General features: G+C 35.8%; 2 protein-coding genes across 2 annotated transcripts; one reads left to right on the top strand and one right to left on the bottom strand.

Moving 5' to 3' along the window:
- Positions 1-323: 323 nt before the first annotated feature.
- On the bottom strand, positions 324-2,678 carry LOC114396308. Its single transcript, XM_028358214.1, has 2 exons — positions 1,499-2,678; positions 324-1,219 (listed from the first exon to the last, which is right to left on the bottom strand). Exons 1-2 carry the CDS (start codon positions 2,676-2,678, stop codon positions 324-326), a joined length of 2,076 nt encoding a protein of 691 aa, XP_028214015.1.
- A 3,109-nt stretch (positions 2,679-5,787) lies between these two features.
- On the top strand, positions 5,788-13,975 carry LOC114395391 (ATP-dependent zinc metalloprotease FTSH 9, chloroplastic-like). The gene is made up of 13 exons (XM_028357159.1): positions 5,788-6,824; positions 7,728-7,793; positions 7,905-8,039; positions 8,178-8,243; positions 8,613-8,798; positions 8,893-8,979; positions 9,082-9,195; positions 9,307-9,431; positions 10,484-10,592; positions 10,907-11,032; positions 11,722-12,045; positions 12,122-12,245; positions 13,432-13,975. Exons 1-13 carry the CDS (start codon positions 6,033-6,035, stop codon positions 13,554-13,556), a joined length of 2,379 nt encoding a protein of 792 aa, XP_028212960.1. The 5' UTR covers positions 5,788-6,032; the 3' UTR covers positions 13,557-13,975.
- The last annotated feature ends 460 nt before the right edge of the window (positions 13,976-14,435 follow it).

The raw sequence follows: 14,435 nt of genomic DNA on the forward strand, positions 1-14,435 counted from the left end.
CATTGAAGGTTTCATCGATTGATTCTTGTCGCATTACCGATGTGCCTGGATCTTCATTACTTCTTAAGTTGTCTGTGTTATCTTGTTCTGTGCTTGTTGAGTTGTTCACAGCATTGATAACCTGTGCCTCATTTGTTACATTCTCTGGCATGTTGCACCATTCCTATTGAAAAGAAAATTCTAAAAATAAGAAGAATACCCCTCATGACTTCCTATTGAAGGAAGGAAGCAAATGAAGTGATTTATTCTCACATAGAATGCCATATTTTGTTCTTGTATTAATTCACAAAATAACACTTGCAGATTTGCAGTAACAACTTTTATTACATAATAGTACCAAAGTGACTCGCCTCTGGTCTTTCTGAGTGTGTTTCATTGGGTAATTGATCCAAAGCATGAGAAGAATTGGAAGATTGTGGTGCTTCAGTTTCCCTCACGGGATGTTTCATATAACCAAAGAAGTTATGATGACTTGCATGAGTTGGAGTATCTTCAGGCACATCAGATTTTGAGGACATTGAGCTCACATCAGCTTCATTTTCATCTATATGTCGCGGAGTAGTTGACGAGACAACATCTTTTGAATTGTTGTTAACTTCGGCATTATCATCCGCCTCACTTCTAACTCCTTGTGCTTCTTTTCCTCCATGGAATGAGGCTCCCCACAACTCTTCACTACCAGAACTAACATCTCTATCAATGTCCCCATCATACAGTATAGAGTCTCTATCAATGGATGAGTTAGTCTCAGCATTCTCACCAACTGTTGATGTTGGCGAACCAACTTCAGAAACCTCCACTTGTAAGTCAGAAGCTACAGAATATGTTGGGGTGTGACAAATTCTCCCATGGGTTAAAAATATACTTTCTTGCCTCTTATCAACTATAGATGTGACAGTTTCATACAAAGCTTCATTTATGTTAGTAGTATGAGTAGTAGCAGTAGTAGATACCGGAAAAGTAAGGAGCCTCCTGTGAGGCTTAGGAAACGTTGGCCATGGCCGTGATCTATCTGATCCTGGCTCACTTATTTGACCTGACATGGATTTTGTTTCATGATCATTCTCATCTTTCATGTTTTCCCCATCAGTTTTACATTTTCTATCCTCCTCATGTGTTGATTCTTCTCCATTTGTTAGTGTATTAGGTATTTGCAATCCATTTTCACCACCTTCATTGTATATCAACTGGTCAATTAGCCAGTCATGAGTTCCCTTATCTGCATAAGTAGAATACATTCAGTTTTCTAAATAAACTTTTACCACAGTTTTCTCTTTTTATTATTTAGGGTACGTTGGACAATCAACTTAATAGATCACTTGTTCAATATAAGAAGATTAAACTGTGGAACTTTTTGAAATAAGCTAAAAAGGACTTATAGAAATGTCAAACCATTTTTCATAAGTCCATTTAAGCTTTTCCAAATGTCCTCTTATTTTGAGAGCGATAAAGAGTTTGAGAAGGAAGAAAAAGGACGAGGAGAAAAAGTGAATGTCACCTGTATGATGCCTTCTGAATCTTGAGTATGCAAGTCTGTCAGAATATTTGCTTCCTTTATTAAAGTAATAGTGCTCTCTAGCTCCATGGTCATGTTTGGTTTCTGATGGGAAAAGATGGGTTGAACTGAAGCTTCCATGCCTGCTAAATGGCATATCCTTCTGACTAGAAAATTCTTTAGGGAAACTATCTCCTGTGAGGTTAGGCTTCTCCTCAGAAGGATCATAGGGAATATCATAAGGACTTCTTGGCATAAAAGATGGGGCAGAACCAGGCATGTCTAAGCCATCATCAAAATCCTTTGAAGAATCTAAGTGATTTCTTCTTTTGGTAAGCACTGGTGCCATTGACTTTTTATCAATTTGACCCTTCTCAATCTGCCCCTTGAATAGTTTTTTTGCTCTTCTTCTGGCTATGAGACTCTCCATCCTTCTGTTTCTTTCCATTTCTGAATTCCTAAGATACATATGATTTTTCTGATCATCTTCTGTCCATTCGATAGCCTTGTTACTTTCCTCCTGTGTTTCTTCCCCATCCTCATCATCTCCATCCTCTATCTTTTTCTCTATCTCTAAATCACCACATTCCACCAAGTCAACCATTGAAGGTTCAGATCTCAAGATTTGCCTCTTAGGAACCTGAGTTTTTTTTGCTGACAACCTATTATCCAGAGAACTCTCTCCCTTCTCAAAAGATCTGGCCCCTTTGTTCTCTATGTTTCTTTTGGTGAACTCATTATGAAAAACTGCTGACAAATCCTTGGCCTTATCCTCTAAACCACCATATACATCCCAATTCTTGTCACTAAAGTTTCTCCTTTTACTTGTGGCATTCTGTGATGGATACTTACAAAGCATCTCAGGTCTCCTATTATTTGGTATCTTTGGACATTTTGGTTCAACCTTTTTCTGCCCTCCTTTTTCCTCCTTTGTTTTGACATATTTGAGTTGAGTTTGCTCAGAACTCCAAAAGATTTTAATGAAAATAACAGCACAAACAAGGAAAGGGGACATGCAAACCAAGAAGCTGTAAATATAAGAAAGGAATGCATATAGGATGGAGCATACTAATGAAGCACCTGAAACCAGTGGATGCCTTCGCATAAATGAGTAACTAGACTTGGCTGAATCTTGAACCACTTTGAACAAACGAATTTGAATGTCCTTCACATTCAAACCCATCTTTGTCTCTCTGAATGTTTGTACAAAGAACAAACTAAAATGCTTTCAAGCTTGTTTGTGGCTGAATGTAATTGTTACAACTCATCCATCAGTGAAAAACTCAAATTGTGAACATTTTATTCATTGCTAGATTCAAGAAAGAAACTATAATCATTACAGTCACAGGTGACACATATGTTTGTTACAAACCTCATTGAAGAAAATATTCAATGAAAATGTGTTTTTCTGCCAAGGAAAAAAATGTAACAAACTAGAATAAAAATGATGGATAATCAAAATTTAGCAATGAAGTCATTTCGTAGGTTCATAGAAACCATTCAGAAAATTGAAAAACTGAAGGAGCAATAGAGAGAAACGAGGCCAACTAGCCCCCAAATGGTGGTCAACAATTAACAAATGTTTGATTTTCCCTAACAAATGGATAGTCATTACTATGACAATTTAGTTAGTCTTTTTTAAGGAAAGTTTTCGTTTGGCTGAAAATTTCATAGATCCTTTTATTTAGGAGTTTACTTACCATGCACAAAGGGGAAAATTGATCCAGAAAAAAACAAAGGGAGGGGGTGTAATACTCTCTGATGCTACACATTATGGAAAATGCTAATAGTTACAAAACCATTTTCTCCATGAAATGTTTTATGTCAAAGATTATTTTATATATATATATATATATATATATATATATATATATATATATTTTAATTTTTTAATTAATGTTTGTTTTGAAAGAAAGCCAACACTCCATGTTAATACATTATTCATGCAGATGTTATTCGTATTGAGTAGCAGCAGTGCATCTCTGATACATAGCACACAAGATTCGATTAATTTTTAATTATTTTAAAATTTCCTGTTTTAATTATTAAATATTTTTAAGATTAAATAAGTTGATATAGATCCACACTTAGTTGTACTAAAAAAACAAATTACCTTGATAAAAATGTATCCGGAGCAATAGACTAGTTTCTTGGCCTTGGCCTTCACAGAACATTAAAGATGGTAGCTGTCAAATTGCTTGTTGTTGCCTTGCTATTGGTAAACCAATGTTTCGTTACGCAGTTATGGCTATTAGCTACAACAAGTTTTGTTAAATGATATCTTAGAATAGCATGATTTATGAGATAATGGGATTAAAAAAGGTACTATTATATATTAAAAAGAAAAAGAAATATTTTGATAAAAAAAAAGAAAAAGAAATATTTAAGGTCAATTAACATGGCCGTTGGTATTTGTTGCTCCAAAAATCATTTCTAGAGCCTCGGTTTTTCAAAGATAAACGTGTTTATAAATCTATAAAATGACTTTTCTTAAACATGACTTGATAAAACGATTAAGATTTCATGTTTAGCTTTACACCTTCGAAAAATTTTATTGACGTTTTTTATTGGCTAAACGATCTATTTGGTATTTTATTTTGGTTTTTTGGTTTAATTTGATGATATTTTATCTTTTAATCTTTTTTATTTTAATAAAAAAGATTTAAAATAATCGTTCAAATAGATTTAACATCATTAATAATATAAAGTTATTGATCGTTAATTTTTTTCCTCCAAAACAAGTCAAGAACCACAAATCAAGAACCACAAATCAAGAACCCCACATCACAACCCCAAATCAGAAATCAATAGCCTAATCACAAATCACAACCCAAAATCAGAAATTAAGAACCCCTAAATCATAACCCTAAATCACAAATAATCAACATTGTCGTTCCCACTCCTCTGCTTAGTTTCTTAGGGTCCGAGCCACAAGATGCATCGGTGGAGATGCCAACACCAGAAGATCTTGTCGGCATGTTGACGGGGATGGTTGTGACGAGAGAGAGCAAGTTGCCAGATGGATATTTCTTGCGATTTGTTGCACATATCCAATGGGTTTCAGAGGCTCTCCTTTAACCTCTTCTCGAATTCGATGCACAAACGCTTTTGAAACCTCTATACTAGACCCGGGTAGAGGAAAGGGGGGTCAAAAATGGTGTTGAAGTTGAGAGAAGGGAAAGGATTTGAGAAGAGGATGATGAGATATCTTAGGGTTAAGAAGCAGAAAATGAGTTTTATTTTGATGGATTAGTGTTGCGTTGTGTTGTGGTGGATTTCTACAAGATCTACACAGTGTCATTTATTTTGGCGCATATTAGAGGAATCAGAGGGAGAAAAAGAGAGAAAATAAACTTACATGGTCATAATTTTTATTCGTCCATATTTTTATCTCGTTAACAACGTTAAATTAAACTGTGATGAAGAAAAGAATCAAACTGAATCAAATAAAAGATCAAAATAAATTTTTCAAAAAATAAAAGATCAAATTAAAGAAAAATAAAAGATTAAATAAATCATTTAATCTTTTATTAGGTGAGATTTATAATCTTCTATAAAACTTTCAAATTATACATATGTCACTAGGAATGTTGAGGCTTCTTTTTTTTACTTACTGGCCTAATGCCCACAATAAATAAATAAAAAGAACAAACAAAGAAAAATAATTAAAAGGTGCACTTTCATCTCTTATTCTCTTTAATATTGTCATTCATTCATTGAATTTAATTTTCCACTTTTTTCATGAGTTTGGTCCCCATTATTAAATATGCAATTTGGATACATTCAATATTTAATAAAAATGTTCACGTAATAGTAAAATGCTTACATCAATGTGTTGATATGGATGTGCTTTAGAGTGACACGGTAGCATTTCCCTTTCTAACAAGCAAATTAGGCTCCTTAACTACTTTCACACTTTAGTTTATGGACTAATCCTCGAATGTTTTTTTTATCGGCCAAAAAAGCATAACATTAAAGAGGTACCAAGGGTACCCAAAACAAATACATTACCAGCTACAATTAATCCACCGCAAACAAAAAGAATACCGAACCAAGGTTATCCCATCTTTATCTAGTGTCATACACAATTATAGGATATTCCCAAGAATGTTTTAATTTTAGAATGAGGTAACATATTTTGTCATTCTTCTCCCTTAACCTCTTATAAAAGAACAAAACTTTAAAAAAAGAGATTTTTCAAACACATAGTAATCTCACGCATGCATAATCCAATAGCATGTGTTTGAAATCGAGAAAAGAAAACCAATAAAAGAACAAAATACGCACGAGAGGAAAACAGAACTTGAGGCATGAGCGTGAGCGATGATGAGTATTGACTATTGACTAATGTGCCAAAACGAGAAAATCGACGGTTCAGATCTTCCAAGTCTCCCTTCAATCCAACGGTTATCGTTCGCTTCCTAATAACCTTCTCTCTCTCCTTCTTCTTCACCCACCATTGTTGCACTCTGCAAACTCCTATACCCACGTTCCAAGTTCCGATTTTTCGTTTCTGGGTCTCACTCACTCCCTTCGAATGTTACCCTTAGAGCATCACTTTCACTATCTCCCTCCCTTAACCCACACCAAATTGAAACCCTTTTCCCGCGCAAATTCTAGGGTTTCCCTTCCCCATATCGAGACCACCCTCCGTCGTTTCAACCCCTCTTCGTGTCGTTTCCGATGTCCAATTTCATCCAACGATTCGCTTAGGTTCGGTTTGAGGGGTGGCCACCGAACATCATGGGTGTGTCGTTCCGCCGGAGAACCCGATTCCGCGGCGGATTCCGGCGAGAAGAAAACCGGCAGCGACGACGACGCCGATTCGAACCGGAGAAAGGGCGGGTGGTGGTGGCGGTGGCGCCGGTGGCGGTGGCAGCCCCTGATTCAGGCTCAGGAAATTGGGGTCCTGCTCATGCAAATTGGGATTGCGTTTTTCGTTTTGCGGTTGCTCCGGCCCGGAGTTTCGCTACCCGGGTCGGATCCTCGGTCTCCGACTGTGTTTGTGAGTGTGCCTTATAGTGATTTTTTGAGTAGGATCAATAGTGACCAGGTGCACAAGGTGGAGGTTGATGGGGTCCACATCATGTTCAAGTTGAAGGCTGGTGTTGGAACAAGCCATGATGATGGTGGTGATGTTGTTGCAGGTAGTAGTAGTAGGTTGCAGGAATCAGAGTCTTTGGTGAAGAGTGTTGCAACAACTAGGAGGATAGTGTATACTACCACAAGGCCTAGTGATATCAGAACACCCTATGAGAAGATGCTGGACAATAAAGTGGAATTTGGGTCCCCAGATAAGCGGTCTGGCGGATTCTTTAACTCTGCTCTGGTAAGCATGTTGCAGCACTTTTTTGCTGTGTGTGATTTTAGAGATATATGAAGTTTGAGAAATAAAATAGAATTGACATTGTTACTGTGGTGCTGGAAACTTTTGGTATAAGAATTTAGTTTAGAGCGTTGGCATTGTATGATTCGTGTAACCTACTTCACCTGGTGGGACAAGGCTTTTGTTGTGAGGAGGTTGATGCTGGAAATGGGTATCAAGAGCCTCATCACACTTTTAGCTATTTTCTTTTACCTTATTTTGGGGGCAGGCCAGTGTTCTGAAGCTTAATGTTCTTGTTGCAGTATGTACTGTTGTTTGAATGTAAAATCTTGAGACCTGAAAGAGGAATAAGAATTATGGTTATTTCTCAGAATGAAGCAATTGTTTTGTTTTACCAAAAAATTTAAACATGGGGAATGCTCAATATCAATAGCTATGGTGAAGGGGCAGGACTAAAATCTAGGTACTTAAGCGTTTCCTTCTTCTTGTAGAGAAGAGCACTTAGAGACGTGGATTCAGCTCCCATCATTTGTAAATCATTATACTATTTTAGAAGGATAATTTTCAGAAAGCCTACTCCCATCTGAAGTATTAATTTATTAAAGCATTGGATTACTTTGTTTTATAAAAGCTAACTCTTATATTGGCTTCTTGAGGACAATCTGCACACAGTAACACAACCATTTAAAATTTGATAAGTATGTGCTATTTAGTATTTGTAGTTTATGACCGTGTTACTTTCGTTTTCTCTAGTATCACATTATCAATTCAATATTGTATCACTGGTTCAAAATATTCACCTGCTTGTTCCAATTGATTATGAATTTCCTTGGTTCTCTCAAGGTAGATTCCATAATGATATGACCCATTACACATGGCATACTGACTTCATTCTCATATTCACAGATAGCCTTGTTTTATGCTGCTGTGCTTGCGGGGCTTCTCCATCGATTCCCTGTAAGCTTTTCTCAGGTGAGTTTGCATTCTTGCCCCATCTGAATTCCTTGGACCTTTGTATACAACATATGTTTCCCACAACTTTAAAATGATACATTTTTCTTAATAATTGTATGCTGTGTGCAGCATACGGCTGGTCAGATACGGAACCGCAAATCAGGCCCTTCTGCTGGTACAAAGTCATCTGAACAAGGAGAAACAGTCACTTTTGCTGATATTGCTGGTGTTGATGAAGCTAAAGAGGAGTTAGAAGAGATTGTAGTAAGCCGGACTCTCTTATTATTTTCATCACTTACAGTCTGTAGGGTGTTTTAGAGGCTTTTTATTTATATTTTCAATTTTTAGTTTTTCTGGTGATAAAGGGTTTTAGTTTTGATTATGCTGATGTTCACTTGCCAGGAATTTCTGCAAAATCCAGATAGATACGTAAGGCTTGGTGCTCGCCCACCTCGTGGTGTTCTCTTGGTAAGTTCTAGCTAGAGTATCCGATAATTGTCCTTATCCCAGGATGAAACCATATATTCTATTAGCCTACACTGTGTAGTTGTGAATAATTGTCTGAGAATGGGTTACATATGTGAAATTTTGATGGGGAATTCTTGGGCTAAAATCCAGCGGGGTCGCGTAGTGTGTTATACTAACATTTCTTTCTCATATTTAAGTAATAATTAACTTGCAATAAAAAGGACCAATATTGTGTTGGGCACGGCATAGGTAGTCTTGGGTATAAATTCTTGAAATGTTTTCACTTTTGTCTTTTCTGCATGTTTGAGGATTTTTAACATTGTTTTATATTGTCATCTAGGTAGTGAATATCTGTTGATTATCTTACAGGTGGGTCTTCCTGGAACAGGTAAGACTTTACTTGCGAAGGCTGTGGCTGGGGAAGCTGATGTGCCATTTATAAGTTGTTCTGCTAGTGAGTTCGTAGAATTGTATGTTGGCATGGGTGCCTCTCGTGTAAGAGATCTATTTGCAAGGGCTAAAAGGGAAGCTCCGTCCATAATCTTTATTGATGAGGTATAAAAATATATATTCTTTTGTTGTGTGGAATCACTTGGTTCAACATATATTATTTAATATTAAACTGATCAGCATTTCTTTTGGTATGCAGATAGATGCTGTGGCTAAAAGTCGTGATGGCAAATTTCGCATTGTCAGCAATGATGAACGAGAGCAAACCTTGAATCAGTTGCTCACTGTCAGCATTCCTTTGACATTTTCTGTTTCTTGTGGATGTAAAGAAATAAATTTTTAAGTAAAACTACCTTAATGAGGTTAATTTGTTAAAGTTGCATTGCAGGAGATGGATGGGTTTGATAGCAATTCTTCAGTGATTGTTCTTGGAGCTACTAATCGGTCAGATGTCTTGGATCCTGCACTTCGCCGGCCAGGAAGATTTGATCGTGTAGTTATGGTCTGTATTCTATTTTCAATTTTTAATACATTACCTCCTAAGGTTTTAATATTGATATTAATACAAAATTATCACATTGCATATCTTTAACAAACTTCCCATAATTCTTAGGTAGAAGCACCTGATAGAATTGGAAGAGAAGCCATCCTAAAAGTTCATGTTTCCAAGAAGGAACTTCCTTTAGCCAAGGATGTTGACCTCAGTGGCATTGCTTGTATGACCACTGGTTTTACTGGGTAAGTATGCTTCCCCTGCCTACTCTCCCTTTTTTGAAAATATAGAGATTGGAATTTCAGTTGGAAACTGGCTCATCATTATCTCACCTAATGGGATTATAAAACTATTGTTGTATTTGTTACTATGGTAGTCAATCGAATTTTAATCCCTCTGAAAGATTCAAATTTCCAATGAAATCGGGATTCAAGTCATAAAATCCCTCTGTGGAAATCATTGATAACATATAGCCAACGTAATAGAACCCGTTAATTTGTGTATTGAATTAATGAAAGTTGTGTATCTTTTTTTTTTTTATTATTTATTTCATGAAACTGATGTTTTAAAGGTTTTTTTACCTGGTTTTATTTTTTACCCACTTTTTAAGTTAGTGACCCCTGATTTGGTTCAACACTGTTCAAAGCTGCTGCTTCATTTTGTGCGATTCTGAACCCTAAGTTTCTTCTTCACGAAGCATCTATAACAATGAAAACTGACCCCTAACTGCCATTCTTCTTCCTCTGTACCTGCTACCATTTTGTCTCTGTTCTCTTTTTTTACTTGAATTTCTTCTTGGTTCACTGTTGATAGGTTTGAGTTTTTTTGCTCTTGCTGTTACTGTTTGAACCCATCCTCTCTTCTTGTTCCCCACACCCATTGATGGAGCTGAAAATGAGGTCATGAGGATCAAATGCTAGATCCTTGTGACTATAATGTGGCGCATTTGTTAGTTAGACATCTAGATTTTAGGATTAGAATATCACTATTCACGTTTGGTGTTTAAGTTTTATGCCTTGTAATTTATAACTTGTCAAAAACTTGATGTGTTGTGTACTTGTGTTTTGGAGTTGTAAAGTTTTATACTACTTTATGGGTTTATGACTTGTGAATATGATGCATGACATTTATGGAATATGGGTTATATGTACTAATATGCATATATATGAATTTATATTCATATTTGCAAATGTATATGAATTTTGTAAAATCTTGCAATTCTATTTATGATTTGTACCCCCTTTTTGATCGGAGGTAAATATTGATTTTGACTACCCTGCTATTTACATCATTACAGAGCAGATCTTGCAAACCTAGTAAATGAGGCTGCTTTACTGGCTGGGAGACAAAATAAAGTTGTGGTGGAGAAACTTGATTTCATCCAAGCTGTAGAAAGATCTATAGCTGTAAGTCACACTTGCTCATGGTGGTCTATAATATACTCTAATTATATGGTCTTTAGTACCTTATGTGAACAGTTGGACATAGTTGTATGGTATGGATAAAAGTAGTCTAACTTGTATTCTAGTGATGATCAACATTCACTCTTGACCTTTGGTTCTTTTAATGTTCTTGGATGTTTATGTATCTAATTTTTACACACTTGACTGTTAGAACATGTAGTTTAGTCTGATTTTTCTAACTGTCAAATGAATGTAAAATTGAAAATTTCAGTTTTGCAATTGGTTGTTTTAAATATGAACCAAAGTATTTGTTTTAGGGCATAGAGAAGAAGACTGCCAAGTTGCGAGGAAGTGAGAAGGCTGTAGTTGCACGACATGAGGCTGGTCATGCTGTAGTAGGTACTGCAGTTGCAAAGCTTCTTCCTGGACAGCCACGTGTTGAGGTAAACCATTGAAGATGCTATATTACTGGCAACTAAAAAATGTCACTGCCAATACAGATATGCAGATTGCGCTTGTATACACATATTTGCCTATTTGAAATTTTGGAATTCACTTGCTATGCTTTTGGGATTTTTAGTATGTTAGCCTGTGACTAGAATTACTGTATTTATGTTTAAAATTACTCTGATGATTGATGATTTCTAGTTCATATTCGCTCTGCTTTTGAGATTCTTAATATACTAGTCTGTGACTAGAAATGATTTTGCTTACCTTTAGGGGGTTGGGGATGAGATATGAGGTTGATGGGCCAATTTTCACATTCATTTTTTGCTTCATTGGTGTTTGGAAATTATAGGTGTTTTTGATGAATAATGTATAAAGTTCTGGAATGATATCTGATAAATAAAAACAAGGTGAAATTGTGAAAATCTTAGATAGGAGACTTCTGGAAGCAAAGTAATGTATATAATGTGCTCCATTAAGTTTGGTTTGTGTTTCATTTTGTTTATGAATCATCATATTATTGGTAAATGAATATTTTCACTCACAGTTGTAGAACTTACTCCTTAAGATTTGCAGCCTACTTGTGTATATAAGTTGTATCTTGGAAATCTCTATGTTGCACATCATTAGTCCTTAAATACTTTAAGGATGATTCAATGCCTTAATATGTTGTGTTTGTCATCAGAAACTAAGTATATTGCCAAGGTCAGGAGGGGCTTTGGGCTTTACTTATATTCCTCCAACAACTGAGGATAGATACTTGCTATTTGTCGATGAGTTGCATGGTCGCCTGGTGACCCTTCTTGGAGGACGTGCAGCTGAAGAAGTTGTTTTTTCTGGTCGAGTGTCAACAGGTGCACTTGATGACATACGACGAGCAACTGACATGGCATACAAGGCTATAGCTGAATATGGTCTTAATCAGACCATAGGTCCTGTTTCAATAGCCACTCTTTCTAGTGGTGGAATTGATGAGTCTGGGGGAGCAGTTCCTTGGGGAAGGGATCAGGTCCTGCAATTCAGTAACTTTTTACTTCTTCCTATTCAATTTCTTGCATATGCTGATTTTAGTTGGAAAACAACAGGGACATCTTGTTGATCTTGTTCAAAAAGAGGTGCAAACATTACTGCAGTCTGCACTGGCTGTAGCACTTTCCATTATCCGAGCCAATCCTACTGTTTTGGAGGGCCTTGGTGCTGATTTGGAAGGTAATTATACTTTCTGTTTTTAATGTTTGGTAATTTGGAATTGTGTTGGTGATTGTCAAATAATAGCAATGAATACATGCAATATCTTTTAAAACACTTAAATGATTAACAGATATGTTTAGGGTTAAAGTTGTACTGTTTAAACGAAGAATATGATGAACTATACTTGAATGTTCAAGTACATAACTCTTTAATATCAGTGTTAGATGTATAGTAATCAAAATCATGAGTCCACTGGTAGAATAGCATGATTCTACGCTTTTGCCATGCCTAAGCCAGTTCGTGCATATGCTCAGAATTGCAAATGAGCAGAGTTGGTAGAATCGCCATGCAGAATTGCAAAATCGTGGGAACATGTGATTTCCACGTGCAATTTTTTTTAGTTGCTGAAGAGGGTCCAATTCATGATCAATTTTCAAGCCTCGTGACTGCTCCTCCATTTGTGTTGCTGTCAGAAAGGCTCTAGATGGAGGTGGCGGCTGATGGGAGAAGAGGCTAGGTTTCTCCTTTTCTTGGTGATAAGGGGTGATGGCTGATGGGAGAAGAGGGAAGGATTTCTTTATTCTTGGTCATCGAAGGTGATGACTGATCAAGCTAGAAAGAGGCTAGGGTTTTTTTGGGTGAGAAGGGTGTTGGTCCTGGACATAAATTGGCCCACTCCATCCCAAACAGTCTTATAATTGTGGAACTTTTTTTTTGTTGTCTTTTTATTATTAATCATATATTATATTATTACAACACCATAAATTACTCTATAATATTTAAAAATATTTATAAAAATATTATTTCGTAATTATATATTATATAATACTATAATAGAGACAAATATATAACATATAATACATAACAAGTTTTATAGGATCTTACAATCCCATGATTTACAATCCTGTTTTCCCTTCCTGATCCTGAATAGAATATTGAGTTTGGATATGTTGTGTTTACTTGCTCCCAACATTAGCTGTTTGGCTTGGAGTGTGAACAAATGCTCATTTTACCATAAAAGGCATGTGTTTGTATTTTATTTATGTCATTACACCATCTGTTGAAATTGCATTGAAGAATTATATTTGGGATTTTATTTAATTTGGGGTTTTAGCATCATTTGCTTCCATGATAGTTATAATGATTTTGTTGAACCACTTCATTTTGGCTTAGCTATCATGTTCTAATAGTGCTTATTCTTCAGAAAAGGAGAAAGTTGAGGGTGAAGAGCTACAGAAGTGGTTAAGATTGGTTGTCGCACCAACAGAGCTTGATGCCTTTGTCAAAGGTACACAGCCACCTCTTCTTCCATCGCAGACAGGTTCCTGACAGTTGATAGCTGTTTATTATGCTAGCTATGTGGACTGTAAATTGGGGTATGAATTGACACCATTGCTCCGAAGCCAGTGAAGTTATATCTCAAATAGCATGAATTTACCTTTACAACTTTGTACATCCCTGTAAGGTGAATTTTGGCATCATTTTTAACAAGTAGCCAGCCTGTTATTTGTGTTATAATTCACTCCACCAAATGTCCAAATCCATGGGAGATGGGAAGATTCAAATATACACATCAATACCTCTTCACATGTTTCACAATTCTTTAACTGGTGGCACCTTTACTACATGCATGCTCGTATATGAATTTGTTTTACTGACAATCATTTATGTTACATGTGATTTCTGCAAATGTATGTTTGTGTACAGTTTGATTTTCTGAAATATACAAGGAAATTTACCACGTGCTACTCCAAAATATTTTTTCGGAATTTGTTTTACAGGCAATTTTTTGTTACATGTGATCAAGTTCATCAAATTGAGATTCGAATTGCGAATCAGTGAGCTAATTTTTGAATCACGAATCATACTTTGTATCGAATTGTAAGATTCAGAGAACAATGCAAAATTACTTCAGTTGCATCATATAAATTAGATTGGGTTAAATGTAAAAAATTTAAAATAAAAATGAGTAAATATACATTTTAGTCCTTGAAAGTGTCAACCAATGACATAGTCTTTGAAAAATAGAAAAATAAAATTTAGTTCTTGAATGTATAAAAATGACAACAAATTAGTTCTATCTATAATTTTTTTTTGTTATAGCTAACTTTCGTGCTTATGTGACAACTTAGGACTAAGATGTCAAGAGAAAGAATATCACTTGGGTTGCTGACTCAATATGACTAATTTCTGGATGTGTAACTTTTG

This window comes from Glycine soja, chromosome 18 (assembly GCF_004193775.1).
Source record: "Glycine soja cultivar W05 chromosome 18, ASM419377v2, whole genome shotgun sequence".
NCBI classification, from domain to species: domain Eukaryota; kingdom Viridiplantae; phylum Streptophyta; class Magnoliopsida; order Fabales; family Fabaceae; genus Glycine; species Glycine soja.

What these genes read in the sequence shown, in the direction of transcription:
- LOC114396308 (XM_028358214.1), bottom strand. Translation starts at nt 2,678, where the DNA reads ATGGGTTTGAATGTGAAGGACATTCAAATTCGTTTGTTCAAAGTGGTT. An exon ending in ATTCAGAAGGCATCATACAG is followed by an intron (nt 1,220 to 1,498) that starts GTGACATTCACT and finishes CTACTTATGCAG; the next exon opens with ATAAGGGAACTCATGACTGG.
- LOC114395391 (XM_028357159.1), top strand. Translation starts at nt 6,033, where the DNA reads ATGTTACCCTTAGAGCATCACTTTCACTATCTCCCTCCCTTAACCCAC. An exon ending in CTGTAGAAAGATCTATAGCT is followed by an intron (nt 10,593 to 10,906) that starts GTAAGTCACACT and finishes TATTTGTTTTAG; the next exon opens with GGCATAGAGAAGAAGACTGC. An exon ending in CCTTGGTGCTGATTTGGAAG is followed by an intron (nt 12,246 to 13,431) that starts GTAATTATACTT and finishes CTTATTCTTCAG; the next exon opens with AAAAGGAGAAAGTTGAGGGT.